This window comes from Dasypus novemcinctus, chromosome 15 (assembly GCF_030445035.2).
Source record: "Dasypus novemcinctus isolate mDasNov1 chromosome 15, mDasNov1.1.hap2, whole genome shotgun sequence".
NCBI lineage: Eukaryota > Metazoa > Chordata > Mammalia > Cingulata > Dasypodidae > Dasypus > Dasypus novemcinctus.
Window position 1 is genome coordinate 87,876,359 of NC_080687.1, and position 12,274 is coordinate 87,888,632.

General features: G+C 41.4%; 1 protein-coding gene across 1 annotated transcript; it reads right to left on the reverse strand.

Annotated features, from left to right (window-relative positions):
- Positions 1-864: 864 nt before the first annotated feature.
- Positions 865-5,617, reverse strand: KBTBD7 (kelch repeat and BTB domain containing 7). The gene has a single exon (XM_004462788.4). The coding sequence runs from the start codon at positions 5,249-5,251 to the stop codon at positions 3,212-3,214; it is 2,040 nt and encodes a 679-aa protein (XP_004462845.1). The 5' UTR covers positions 5,252-5,617; the 3' UTR covers positions 865-3,211.
- Between the last annotated feature and the right edge of the window lie 6,657 nt (positions 5,618-12,274).

Sequence of the window (12,274 nt, forward strand, 5' to 3'; positions counted from 1 at the left end):
AACAGAGAAAACAATGCTGATTAGAGGAGAGAGAAGGACACTATCATAACTTAATTTTTATCCTAAACACAAATTTAAGCAACTTAATTGCTAAATTAGTACCAGTGCACTTACCCTTTGAATTTAGGCTTTGCAATTATTTGGGTTATCTGAGCTTTTCAGACAAGTCACATATTTACCCTTTGTTTCTAAAAATAGCATATCAATTAATTTGCTTGGTTTTTATAGTTATGGTCTCATTTTTCTATAATTTTGCCCCTTAATACTTCCTTGCTTTACCAAAGTTGCTATAATGAAAGTTCTTCAAAAGTTAATTATAATGATGAAAAAGATGAAGTTCTTAAACTGATACGTAAAAGAAAGACACCATCACAAGTATTTTTACTTGAGATTTAAGGATGAGCTTCAGACGTATCTTAATATTGTAATTATAACTAAACTAAACAATAGAAAACCCCTGCTCAACTGGAGAAGACAGAAAGGAGGTATAACTTAATCTCAATCTTTAGCCCAAATTTAGACAAGTTAATTGCTAAATTAGTCTTCTGGTTTTTTTCCTTTTGAAAATACCAATGCCACTTACCCTTTTGAATTTAAAAGTATTTGCCATTATTTGGGTTCTCTGAGATTTTTAGTCTACAGGCACACTGATAAAATAACTAAAGGCCATTCTAAATTTTACAAATAGTAATCCTGTAAACTCCATTATATTGAATATTTGCTAAAAGATGTGCTGATTAATTGGCAAATTGAGACATGAGTGTCTTCCTGTCAATAAGAGATTTCAACACTATGGGTTGTGTCATTCACTGTGTAAGCAAATGTTTAGCTGAAACACTGAATTGAGAGGTCAGGAGGCCTGAGTTCCAGTGCCAGTTTTATTTGTAACTAAACACATACAAACCAATTCTCTATAAAATAACAGTTAACATCTATTCCTTAATTCACAAATATATCATGAAAACAAAATTCTTCCCTAGAAAATCTCATTGTAAATGAGGATATTACTATCATTTAGCTTAGGCTTTAACTCAAAGGTTGAGAATGACGAATGGGAAAACTTGTCTTTATACATCAGTTGTTAACTCTGCAGATGGATAATCTGGTTGAGATAATAAGCATTGTCTTGTATTTCAATCTTACAACAATATAAAATGCTATCAAGAAATTACTGGTGAAGAAAAATTGGCCAAGAAATAACACTAATGAGATAGTAACTTTCAATATTATGAGCAGTGCTTCTGACATCCCTGATAGCAAATGAAACAAAATTGAATCTTAGGTCACTAAAGCATATGTCAGGGGAAGCACCTCATTTCACTAAAAAATGTTTAAACATGAATGTCTTGTAGACTTGCAAAAGTCCATTAAAATGACTAAGAAAATATTTTTCCCTTTCTGCTTCTCTCTCCCGCTTTTTTCATCCTTTGAAATTTCTTTAAATGATTCAGTTTCCTACCCCTGAACACATTTCCCTGTAATCTGCCAGGGTCTAGGAAATGTTAGTATTCTGTCATCAGAGAGTAAACATGGAAGAGAAATTAGCATGTTATTTAAAAGATTCAGGAAGATAATTCTAGTGGAGTATAGAAAAGTTCATAGGACATAAGCACCTGGACATTTATCATGTATATGTGTCGCGACAACAATTTGTATTAACAAACCTTAAAAATGTAAGAACTTTCTTGTATTTATCAATATTAGTTTGTGTTATTCAGTCTATTTCTGGACTTTTCCTTCCATCCACTACGGTGACAGAAAAAATAAAGGCAAAAAAAAAATGCTAGAGCACTGTTCACAGAGAAACACAGGGCAGATACAAAAACCAAAATGAAATAACCATGTTTACCACGGCTTAGGGAAATATTTTAGAGGAAACATACTTTCACTATTGGCCCCAAATGCCATCATCTACTTATGCTCCTTATCAACCTTTAATACAAAAATATTTTAAGGTTGATAATCAAGACCCTTTATAGTAACTTACAAAACTGACAGAATAGTTCAATGCCACACAAAACAGTTGTATACACAGCTTAAAAGTTTTAAAGTTCTTTGCTGGCACTTCATTTTATAGTTTTATAGTTGATAGACACAATTACTACTGATGTCAATAAAATACTGTTTTTAGCTTATACATATTTTCGAAACAGTAAAGAACTCACTTCCTGAAGAAGAGTCCGCTATGACAAACAACAAAACTATACATCCAAAATACTTTAGTGAAGCATATAAACTTTTTAAGTCAAGGCATGACCAATTGATAAAAATTTATATTATCCAATAATACATCCAGTGAAAAAAAGGATTGTTCCTCTGATTTCATGAAGCACATCAGGTATAGATCAAAAATATGAACTTACAAAGCAAGTTGTTTTTATATATTTTTTGGTTTAGAAGGGTTTTGAAAAAATTGATACTACTAGAATGGATTTTTTAAAATATAGAAAACTGGTCACAGTTAGCAAATACAGCTTTTTTATTCCAAAATTAAACTGAAATTTCAAACAGTGGAATCCTGATTTTTCACTTTCTATGAGCTAGTAAGGCTATTCTGCACATTATCAAAATGAAGTCAGTATTCAATAAAGTTAATACATGTATCCAATTTTTTTTTTTCCCAGAGAAGAAAACCAACCAAAAACTTAAAATTATATTACACTTATAATATATTTTGTTATAGTTGACTAATTAGCATTTTGGAAATCTACTTTCATTATTCTGAAGGAAAATATGTACCTTCAAAACTCTACCTAGGAATTCCTAGTCCAATTAGTTTTCTACAATAAAGATCTAAATTAATGCTATATTGCTTGTGGCACTAAACAATTTAAAAATTAATAAGACTAAATTAGGATAATCAAAGATAAACATACTAACTAATCAAAACCACCCACTGGTGCAACAAATACTTGAACAATGAAATAAACCACCCAACATTCTGGTCAATTATATAGTTCATCTTTGCATAGAATTTTACAATTTTAGTTTTGGCCTTTTAGCACACTAAATTATGAAGCAGGTTGATTTTGTGGCTTGTTCAAATTTAAAACATTACACTAGTATCTCAAAACATTACCCTTTCTAAACCAAATATGTGGTCTTAAACAACTTAAGTTTTTTGTTGTTGTTGTTGTCTTTGTTTTTTCAGGAAACAGAGAGCATACCTTTCTAAGGTATCTTCCTCAGCAGTAAGAAATACTGTTTCAAACTACAAAGAACCCTGCTGCTCCTGCGCACTTCGCTGAGGTGCTACCTGTACCCAGACTTCATCATCAGAAAAAGAACTTGAACTTCCTGACTCAGAGTCCAGTTCACTCAATCCATCTAAGTCCCATTCAGTACTAGATTCACTCCGTGCATCATCTTCCTCAGTGATGTAACTCTGACCTGGTTCAAGGCAGGAAGGATAAACCCGAGCACAGAGGCAAATAAAGCCAGAGTCAAACTGCAAGAGGCCTAACATGGTGCCTATATTAATCCACTGGTCTTCTCTGGTGTCATATTCATACACAGTCACCCGGTTCTTTTTCCACTGTGGAGTGGTTGACGTGATTAGCAGCAACTTCTGGCCATGGTTAACAATCTGGTAGTTGTGGGTCTCAGAGTCCAAGGGAATATTACTAATTCGCCTCCATTCTCCCCTGGCTGGGCTGTAGACCTTCATGACAGGAATGTCACAGATACAGTAGATCTCATCGTTGAAGACACAGGCTTCCTGAAAGTCACTCCGTTTAAGAGAAGCACAGTTCAGCCACATGTTGTGGCTAGGATCATAGCAGAGCATGCGCTTACTATTGACAGCATAAAGATAGTTCTGAACCACGATCAGTTCAAAGGAATAGAAAGAATGGGGTACAGGAGCCACCAGTGCCCACTGGTTCCTCTGCACACTGTAGCATTCCACTTCTTTCAACTTAACTCCAGTAACAGGGTCTCGTCCACCCAAAATATAAATGTAGCCATTGAGGTAGGCCACATCCATGCCCTCCCGGCATAGCAAGCGGTCTGCAAGTTGCTGCCAACTATTCTGGGCTGGTTTATACACCCAGAGGTCTTTCCTGGGCTGGGCAGCTAGATAGATGTCGTGGTCTGGAGAGACACAGACAGCAGAAGAGGTGATGGTCTTAGTGTGAGCCAGGCTGGTCAAAGGCGATGGCATTGTGTAAATGTCCCCTGAGTAAGGATCATAGCACAGAAAGGGATCTCTGGGGTGTCCAAAGAAGACCACCATCTCCTTGGCACACATACCCATCCTCTGGGGTGGATTTTCTGCTGAGGATACAACAGAGCCACTGCTGCTGTCTGGCTTTGGCACTAGACTCTTACACATCATGTCCCCATAGCGCAGCTGCAGGGCCCCTTCAATCACATCCCGGCAGTGTTTCTTCACAATGGGCTTGGTCAGCAGCCCTTCCAGGTAGTCCCGGTCCTTCTCCGTGAAGTGTGCCCAGCGGACACACTTGAAAACTTCTGCAGCATTAGGCCCCCGCTCCTTGGGAGCGGCCTCCAGCCACTGCACGGCCACGTGGCACACAGTCCGCTCGCTCTCTGTGTCCAGACTATCCAGGCGCAGGACGGCCAGCAGCTGGGCCAGCGTCAGATCTGCCAGCGTCTCCTCGCGATTGGAGCCCATGCGGCTGAGCTGCTTGAAGTTGTGCGCGATAAACGACTGGGCCTGAGATCGCAGCTTGTGATGGTCGAAGGCATCGGCAAACTTGAGGATGGCGGTGCAGTTGGCCAGGTCGAGGCGGCGGGCGAGGAAGGAGGCGCAGGCTTCCCGCACGAACTCCAGCTGCAGCATGTCCGAGGCGGCGTAGAGACGCTGTACATTGGCCTCGCTCAGCGACACGCGACCGGTGTAGCAGTAGTCGACCAACACCTCGAAAGACTCGGCATCCACGTCATGCATGGTCACGCTGGCCTGCTGGCTCTCGTACATGCCGCCCGTGAACATGCTCTTGAAGTAGGGGCACGCGGCCGCCAGCACGTTGCGGTTGCAAGAGAAGAGTCTGCCCGTGCCCGGCCCGCTGCCCGGCGTCACCACCTCGATGGTCACGTCGCAGAGCAGCCGCTCGTCGTAGAAGGACTTGAGCTGTGCCAGCAGAGCTGCCGAATGCGCCGAGTCTTTCAGCTCCTCGGGACCCGTGAAAAAGGCCGAAACCGAGGGCTTGGAAATTCGTTTGGGTCGCCTCCCGCCACGGGGGCTGGCCAGGCGGCGAGGGCGTGGGGCTTCTTCCCGGGACTGCATGGTGGCGATGGCGACCGGCCGCTGACGGCGAGAACCGCGGCACCGAGCCGGCTCTGGCTCCTCCTCACCCTCCTCTCGCTGACGCTCAGGTTCCGGCGGCCGGGAACCGACTGCGGCACGGGCCGCACTTACTCAATTCGGACGAGCGCAGCGGCGCCGCTTACGGCTATCGCTCAGACAGCGACCGCCTCACCTTCTGTCAGTTCCGCGCGCTTCCGCTGCCTCAGCTCGCCCTCACAGAGCCAGGCGCCTGCAGCCAGGAGAGCCTCCACTGCCGCCCTGGCAGGACCGGTAGGCGCCCGGAGAACTACCACTCCCAGGATGCCTTTCGAGTCCCGAGGCATGCTGGGGGCCGCCGGTCTCCAGGGAAACGAAAGACGGGCAGGGGCCGCCTTGCAGGTTGGTAGCAGTAGTATGAGTAACATCGCGAGCATACATGGATGAACGTGGTTAGCTGACAGAATTGGAATGGACTAATATGCCTCGAGTTTATAGTTAATAGTATTGACTTTGGAGTGCAGATTAGAATTCTCGTTCTAGTATTAATAATTGTGACTTCTGTTGAGAACTGTTTTTCTCTTTTCTAAAGTGGGAATAACGGTATTTCATGGGATTGCGCGAGGATTGAGATAAATTGCGTAGTCTATAGGACTTGTCAATATTTGTTGCCTAGTAGAATATTTAATAAAGTGCTTATACAGTGCCTAGTATTAAAGGATCGATGTTTGTTCGAGTGCTCCTGCTCTCTGGGTGCTCACAGCAGCTGCACGTTGTCGAAGGACGAGTTGTTCAGCAGCGATGCGAAATGGGCCATGTCCCCTCAACTCCTCCGGGTCGGGAGGGCCGAAACCTCGTGCCTGGAAAGGTCTTTGCCCACCTGCCGCCCTCGTGGTTGGCGAGGCGGCGAGAACGCGGACCTTCTTATGGGATTGCTTGGTGGAAGTGACGGCAGGGCGTTTGAGAGCGAGAATGCTCAAAATTCTAAACTCTTTCGGAACTATGAAAAATGAGGGACCCACTGATTTGAAATCATGGGCCCGGGCATATGTCCCAGGGAAATGAAAACAAAAGTCCACAAAAGACTTGTACAAGAGTGTTCATCTCTGAGCATCGCTGCACCTCATGGTCAATGGTCCACATCATAGCCCACGCTCTCCCACGTTCCATCCAGTGGGCCATGGGAGGACATACAATGTCCAGTATTCACCAAATGCAATGACTGTCTCAAGATGATGGAGGAGAATGTTGCTATGGGGGGAGTAGTGGGGTGAGGGGGGTGGGGGATATATGGGGACCTCATATTTTTTTAATGTAATATTTCAAAAAATGAATAAAGACAATTTTTTTAAAAAAGTATTCATAAGTAACTTTATTCATAATAGCTCAAAGCTGGAACAACCCACAGGAGAATGAATAAAGAAATTGTGATATATTCATATAGTGTAATAATATCCAGAAATACAAAGGAAAGAATCTCTGAAAAAATACTGTGGATGAGTCTCAAAAATTATATTTTAAGCAAAATAAACCAGATACACAAGAGTACCTACTATATGAATATTTATGACGTTCCAAAAGAGGGAAAATAAGCTATGGTGAATAAAATCATAATAGAAGTTTCCACTGTTGGACAGGCAAGGGTGACAGCTTGCTAAATTGACTGAACAGGGCATGAGGAAACTTTCAATGTTCTCTTGATTAGGTTGGTGGTTACATGGATGTATATAATTGCCAAACTTGCTAAACTGTACACTTAAAGTCTATATTTTATTGAATGTATTTTTGTATTAAATACAAAAACTATTAAATACATTATTATATTTTTATTTAATGTAAAATATACCTCTAAAAATATTGCATCAATTTGGGGAGAATTGTGGTCAATGTAAATTTTATTACTTTTGCTTACACTTTTCTAATATATATTCTTAGGGTGATTAAAAATGCAATGCCAACATTGTTCTTCATATAGCAAAATAATAGTAATTCCTAGTGCACAGGATGATTAAAGGATTAAATGAAATAAATTATTTACTGTATGGCACACAACTGCTAAGTAAATGGATTTTATGATAACGCATAGTAACAATTCGCTGTATAAACTACTCCATCCTATTTTCTATGAAATAAATAAATGCACCCATGAGGCCTGGGGAGGTATTAAGAACTACACATGCAGAAAATCAGACATTCAGTTTAGATGGGATTTGCAGACTATCTCCTCATACATAAAGCCCTTGCTCTAAAATATACTGGTACCAAGTCACCCATTTCTCCCTATTCCTGGATCAGTTTTATTACCATGTACAGAAAATAAGGAGAGGACATCAGTGTACCCTAAATCTTGTCCAGTTAATGGTATTAAAATGGTAGATTTTATTAAAATGATTACATATATTGATTTGTTATTGCTTTTACAAACCTTGATAACTAGTGATAAAAACCTTAATATATTGTAGTCTTTCCTCTTTCCATAATCTATTGTAGATAATATTGACAGTGATTAAAAATATGTTTGCCATACTTTAAGACTATACCTGAAAACATGGAAATTGCCAATTAATCTATATATAGGTTTAAATAGGAAAGTGTTGAAAAAAAAATTTTGTTAAGGAGATCCCAGAGATTGAACCCAGGACCTTGTACACAGAAGCAGGAGCTCAACTACTGAGTTACATCCTCTCCCGAAATATTTTTTGATGAAACCTTGTTTATTTGGTTGTGCACTAATGGATATATGTGAATCCTTTGGTTCCGACCAATCTAAACTGGAGAGATGAACCCTTGTGGTTAAATATGCCTTTCCTACTTGCCCTCAAATGGAAATTTCTCTTATCAAACATGTCCCTCTACAACTTGGTCCTGATATTACCCTAAAAGCATTCACCAACTTGCACTCCCCTTGATCCCATCTGTTATAACAAAATCTCCAAGTGATTTGTATGAAGACTTAAGTTTGAGAAAAACAGTCCTAGTTTCTTGGACGTCTATCACTCCAACATTTTATTGTTTTACCTTCTTTTCCCACCAAATAAGTTATGTGCTTTTAGGAAGAGCCAAGCCTGGAGAATGAGGGGAGGGAAGAAGGAAAATGGAACATCTTAAGGCAGTTCCTACCTTTGACTCACGAAGTACTTTTCCTTTTGTCTCCTTTGCCTCTTTGACCCTTCCCTTCCATGCTTAGAACATTAACAATGATCATTAAGAGAAAGAAAAGTCACAGATTAACGAATACCCCTTTCTCATGCTTTCCCTCTGTAGCAGTTTGATATAGTTATGAATTCCAAAAATAGATATTGGATTATGTTTGTAATCTGGTCTGTACCTGGGCATGATTAAATTATGATTAGGGTTCTGATTGGGCCATGTCATTAGGGCATTGAGTTTCCGTCCCTTGGTGGGTGGGGACTCACGGATAAAAGGCATGGCAAAGGACAGAGTTGAGAGTTTTTGATGTTGGCATTTTGATGATGGAGTTGATGCTGAAGCCTTAAGCTGGAGCCCCAGGAAGTACACAGAGGAAAGAGAAGCAAGCCCCAGGAAGAGAGAAACGCTAAACCCAGAGGGAAGTAAGACCCTGGAAGAGAGGAACCCAGGAAGCCTGAACCCTCGCAGAAGTCAACAGCATTCTTGCTCCAACACGTGAAAATAGATTTTGGTGAGGGAAGTAACTTATGATTTATGACCTGGTATCTGTAAGCTCCTATCCCAAATATATATACCCTTCATAAAAACCAGTTTCTGGTATCTTGCATCAGCACCTCTTTGACTAATATACCCTCTCATAATTTTTCACTTTCTTAATTATTTTTATTGCAGAAATCATGTTTTGGAGCTTTATGTATTTACTGTTCTTTTTGAAAAAAAGATAGGGTAGAATTTTTAAAATGACATGGGATCTCATACTCAATATAGGTTAGTGATTTTGACTATCTTCATTTTGCCCTGTTTCACATAATGCTTAACAATTACATTTCCTGGCGGCGGACCTGGCCCAGTGGTTAGGGCGTCCGTCTACCACATGGGAGGTCCGCGGTTCAAACCCCGGGCCTCCTTGACCCGTGTGGAGCTGGCCCATGCGCAGTGCTGATGCGCGCAAGGAGTGCGGTGCCACGCAGGGGTGTCCCCCACGTTGGGGAGCCCCACAAGCAAGGAGTGTGCCTCGTAAGGAGAGCCACCCAGTGCGAAAGAAAGTACAGCCTGCCCAAGAATGGTGCCACACACACAGAGAGCTGACACAAGATGACACAACAAAAAGAAACACAGATTCCCGTGCTGCTGACAACAACAGAAGTGGACAAAGAAGAAGACGCAGCAAATAGACACAGAGAACAGACAACCAGGGTGGGGGGAAGGGGAGAGAAATAAATAAATCTTAAAAAAAAAAACAATTACATTTCCTTGGATACAATTAAATATTCGTTATGTAAAAACACCTAAAAAAAATGTACATTTTCTGTTTGTCACTTTCACAGTGTAACTCTCGAATCAATTCAACATTCTCTTGAATTAAATCAGATTCTCCAGAGACATCAATTACTCTTTGGGGACAATGTGTATTCTTGGGAAATAATGTTATTGATCCAAATAGGATTAAATTATCTCTCAGAGAATGTAAGAGGAAAACAAAGGAAAGCTTTCTTTACAGTATGCCAGTTAACAGAGGAAATCAAAGTTGTAACCACCAGTGTTACAGCTGATTCAGGCAAAGCAAAAATCATTAGTGGATGCTGAATCCATGAGATGAAAGGTTGTTAAGTGTATTAGTCACACATTGCTGGGTAATGAATTACCCCAACATTTAACAGCTGAAAACAACAAATATTAACAAACTCATAGTTTCCAAGTGTCAGTTTACCTCGGTGCCTTTCTCTGTTTCACTGTCTCGCCTGCAAGTATAGTTAAGCTGTCGGCCAAGTCCACAGTTATCTCAAGACATGACCAGGGCTGAATGCTCTGCTTCCAAGCTCACTGGTGGTTGTTGGCAGGCTTCAGTTCCTTGATGGCTAATGGACTGAGGGTCTCAGTTTTGCCACTCTCTGGGCCACTACATAGGGCTGCTCACAACACCCAGCTTGCTTGCACCCAGGCAAGTGATCTCAGTCAGAGACAGATGGGCAGAGACTGGGCCAGAAGCAATGGTCTTTTTATTAAAAATAAGAGAAGTGACACTGCACCCATTCTGAAGAATGTCAGTCCAGTTCACAGTCAAGGTGGATTACACAAGTGCATGACTGCTGGGAATGCGGACCACTGGGGTCATGGAAGAAGTGCCTATCCCATGAGGCACCAAATGTTTATATGATGCCAAACTACTACACCACAGATTACAAACTAACAATTGGCAGGGGGCAGTAATATACTATTGTAATGGAGAGATTTGGCAGTTATGTTAGTGATAAAATTTAGCATCATTAATAGGGAGACTTTCCGATACTTTGTGCTTCCAGATGTGATACAATATGAAGTTTACACCACCACCTAGGAAATAGTTTTGCCAAATGTGCTTAGCCTGAAGTTGATTAATCTTTAGACATAATTTTAGCTTACAGTATATCGAGGGGATGGATGCAGGTTACCAGTACCTTGAGGAAACAGACACACAAATCTAGAATGCAGGCCATTTTACAAAACAACTTTGCTGGACTCTTCAAATAGTCAATTTCACTTGGAAATAAGTTAGATAGGATTAATCTAGAAAGTAGAGATACACGCTGTGGAAGGGAAAAGGTTTTGTGGTGGATGTATGGGAGTGCAGTATATTATATATATGCATTGCTGTGGTCTAGGGCTCCTGTGAAAAGAAGCTCAATAATTAGGGGAAAAAAAAAAAAAAAGAAAAAGATAGGATGTAGAATTTTTTCCAAGTCAACACGTATTCTTTATCTAACCTTTAAACCCATCGCTATATGCCATTTCCTAGTAAGGGACCCTGACATTATATTGGGCTTCAAATTTCAGGGAGTTCTGGATCACAGAGTGGTTCAACAACGGCAATGGAGGGATACTGGTATAGGATACCATTGACAGGTGATATATGGCTGACAGGGAGCTGTACAGAACATATGTCCAGGGTGCATGGCAATGTTTGGATATACTCATAGTGGCAACAATTAAAAACCACAGCAGGGGGGGTACTGGGTTCCTGGCCAGCGGTGCTCTGTCGTGGTCCCTAGGGGAGCAGCGACAGTCTCTCAGGTGCAGCGGCGGGGACCGGGAGGGAGTGAGGGTTCAACAGTGAGCCCATGACGCTAATGACTATGCTTGTGAGCTGATAAGCCTAAAATAAGAACAAGGCCTAGAGCAGCATTGTGTCTGGGAATTTCCTCCTGTCAGCCTTCATATTACTCAAATGTGGCCAGTCTCGAAGGCAAACTCAGCATGTAAATACAATGCCTTCCCCCCAGCGTGGGACATGACACCCGGGGATGAGCCTCCCTGGCACCAAGGGACCACTTTCAACTACCAACTGATGATGCAACTGGAAAATGACCTTATATGGAAGGTTCAATGCGGATCAGCAGAATATCCCTGTCTACATAAAATAACATGACTTTAAAATGCTGTTTGACCTAATGTAAGGGGGAAATGGAATGGAGAAATGAGTTTATATGGCTACAAGTCTCTAAAAAAGAGTCTGGAGGCTGTCAGAAGGATTCACCTTATGCACAACTGAGCAGAGTCTGAGAGACAGATAAAGCAGATACAACCCCCAGGTATTGGTTCCTTTGAGGGCTAAAGAGACCCATGGGAGTTATGGTCATGGCCGATGGGGTTAACTACCAGGTCAGATGGCCCCTCTTTGGAAATGGTGTTTATGTGTGATGAATCTGGACTCAGATGGGATCTCTCTTCATAAGACTTTCATGCTAATGTGCTGGAGGTACAGTTAGTGTTGGGGTTTAAGATATATTTAGGGGATTTGAATCTCTGGACTGACAATGTGATAGCCAGGTCCTGAGCCTCAACAGACTCCAGCACCTACAATCTGATTCATTGGACTCACCACACTCAGCTAAGATG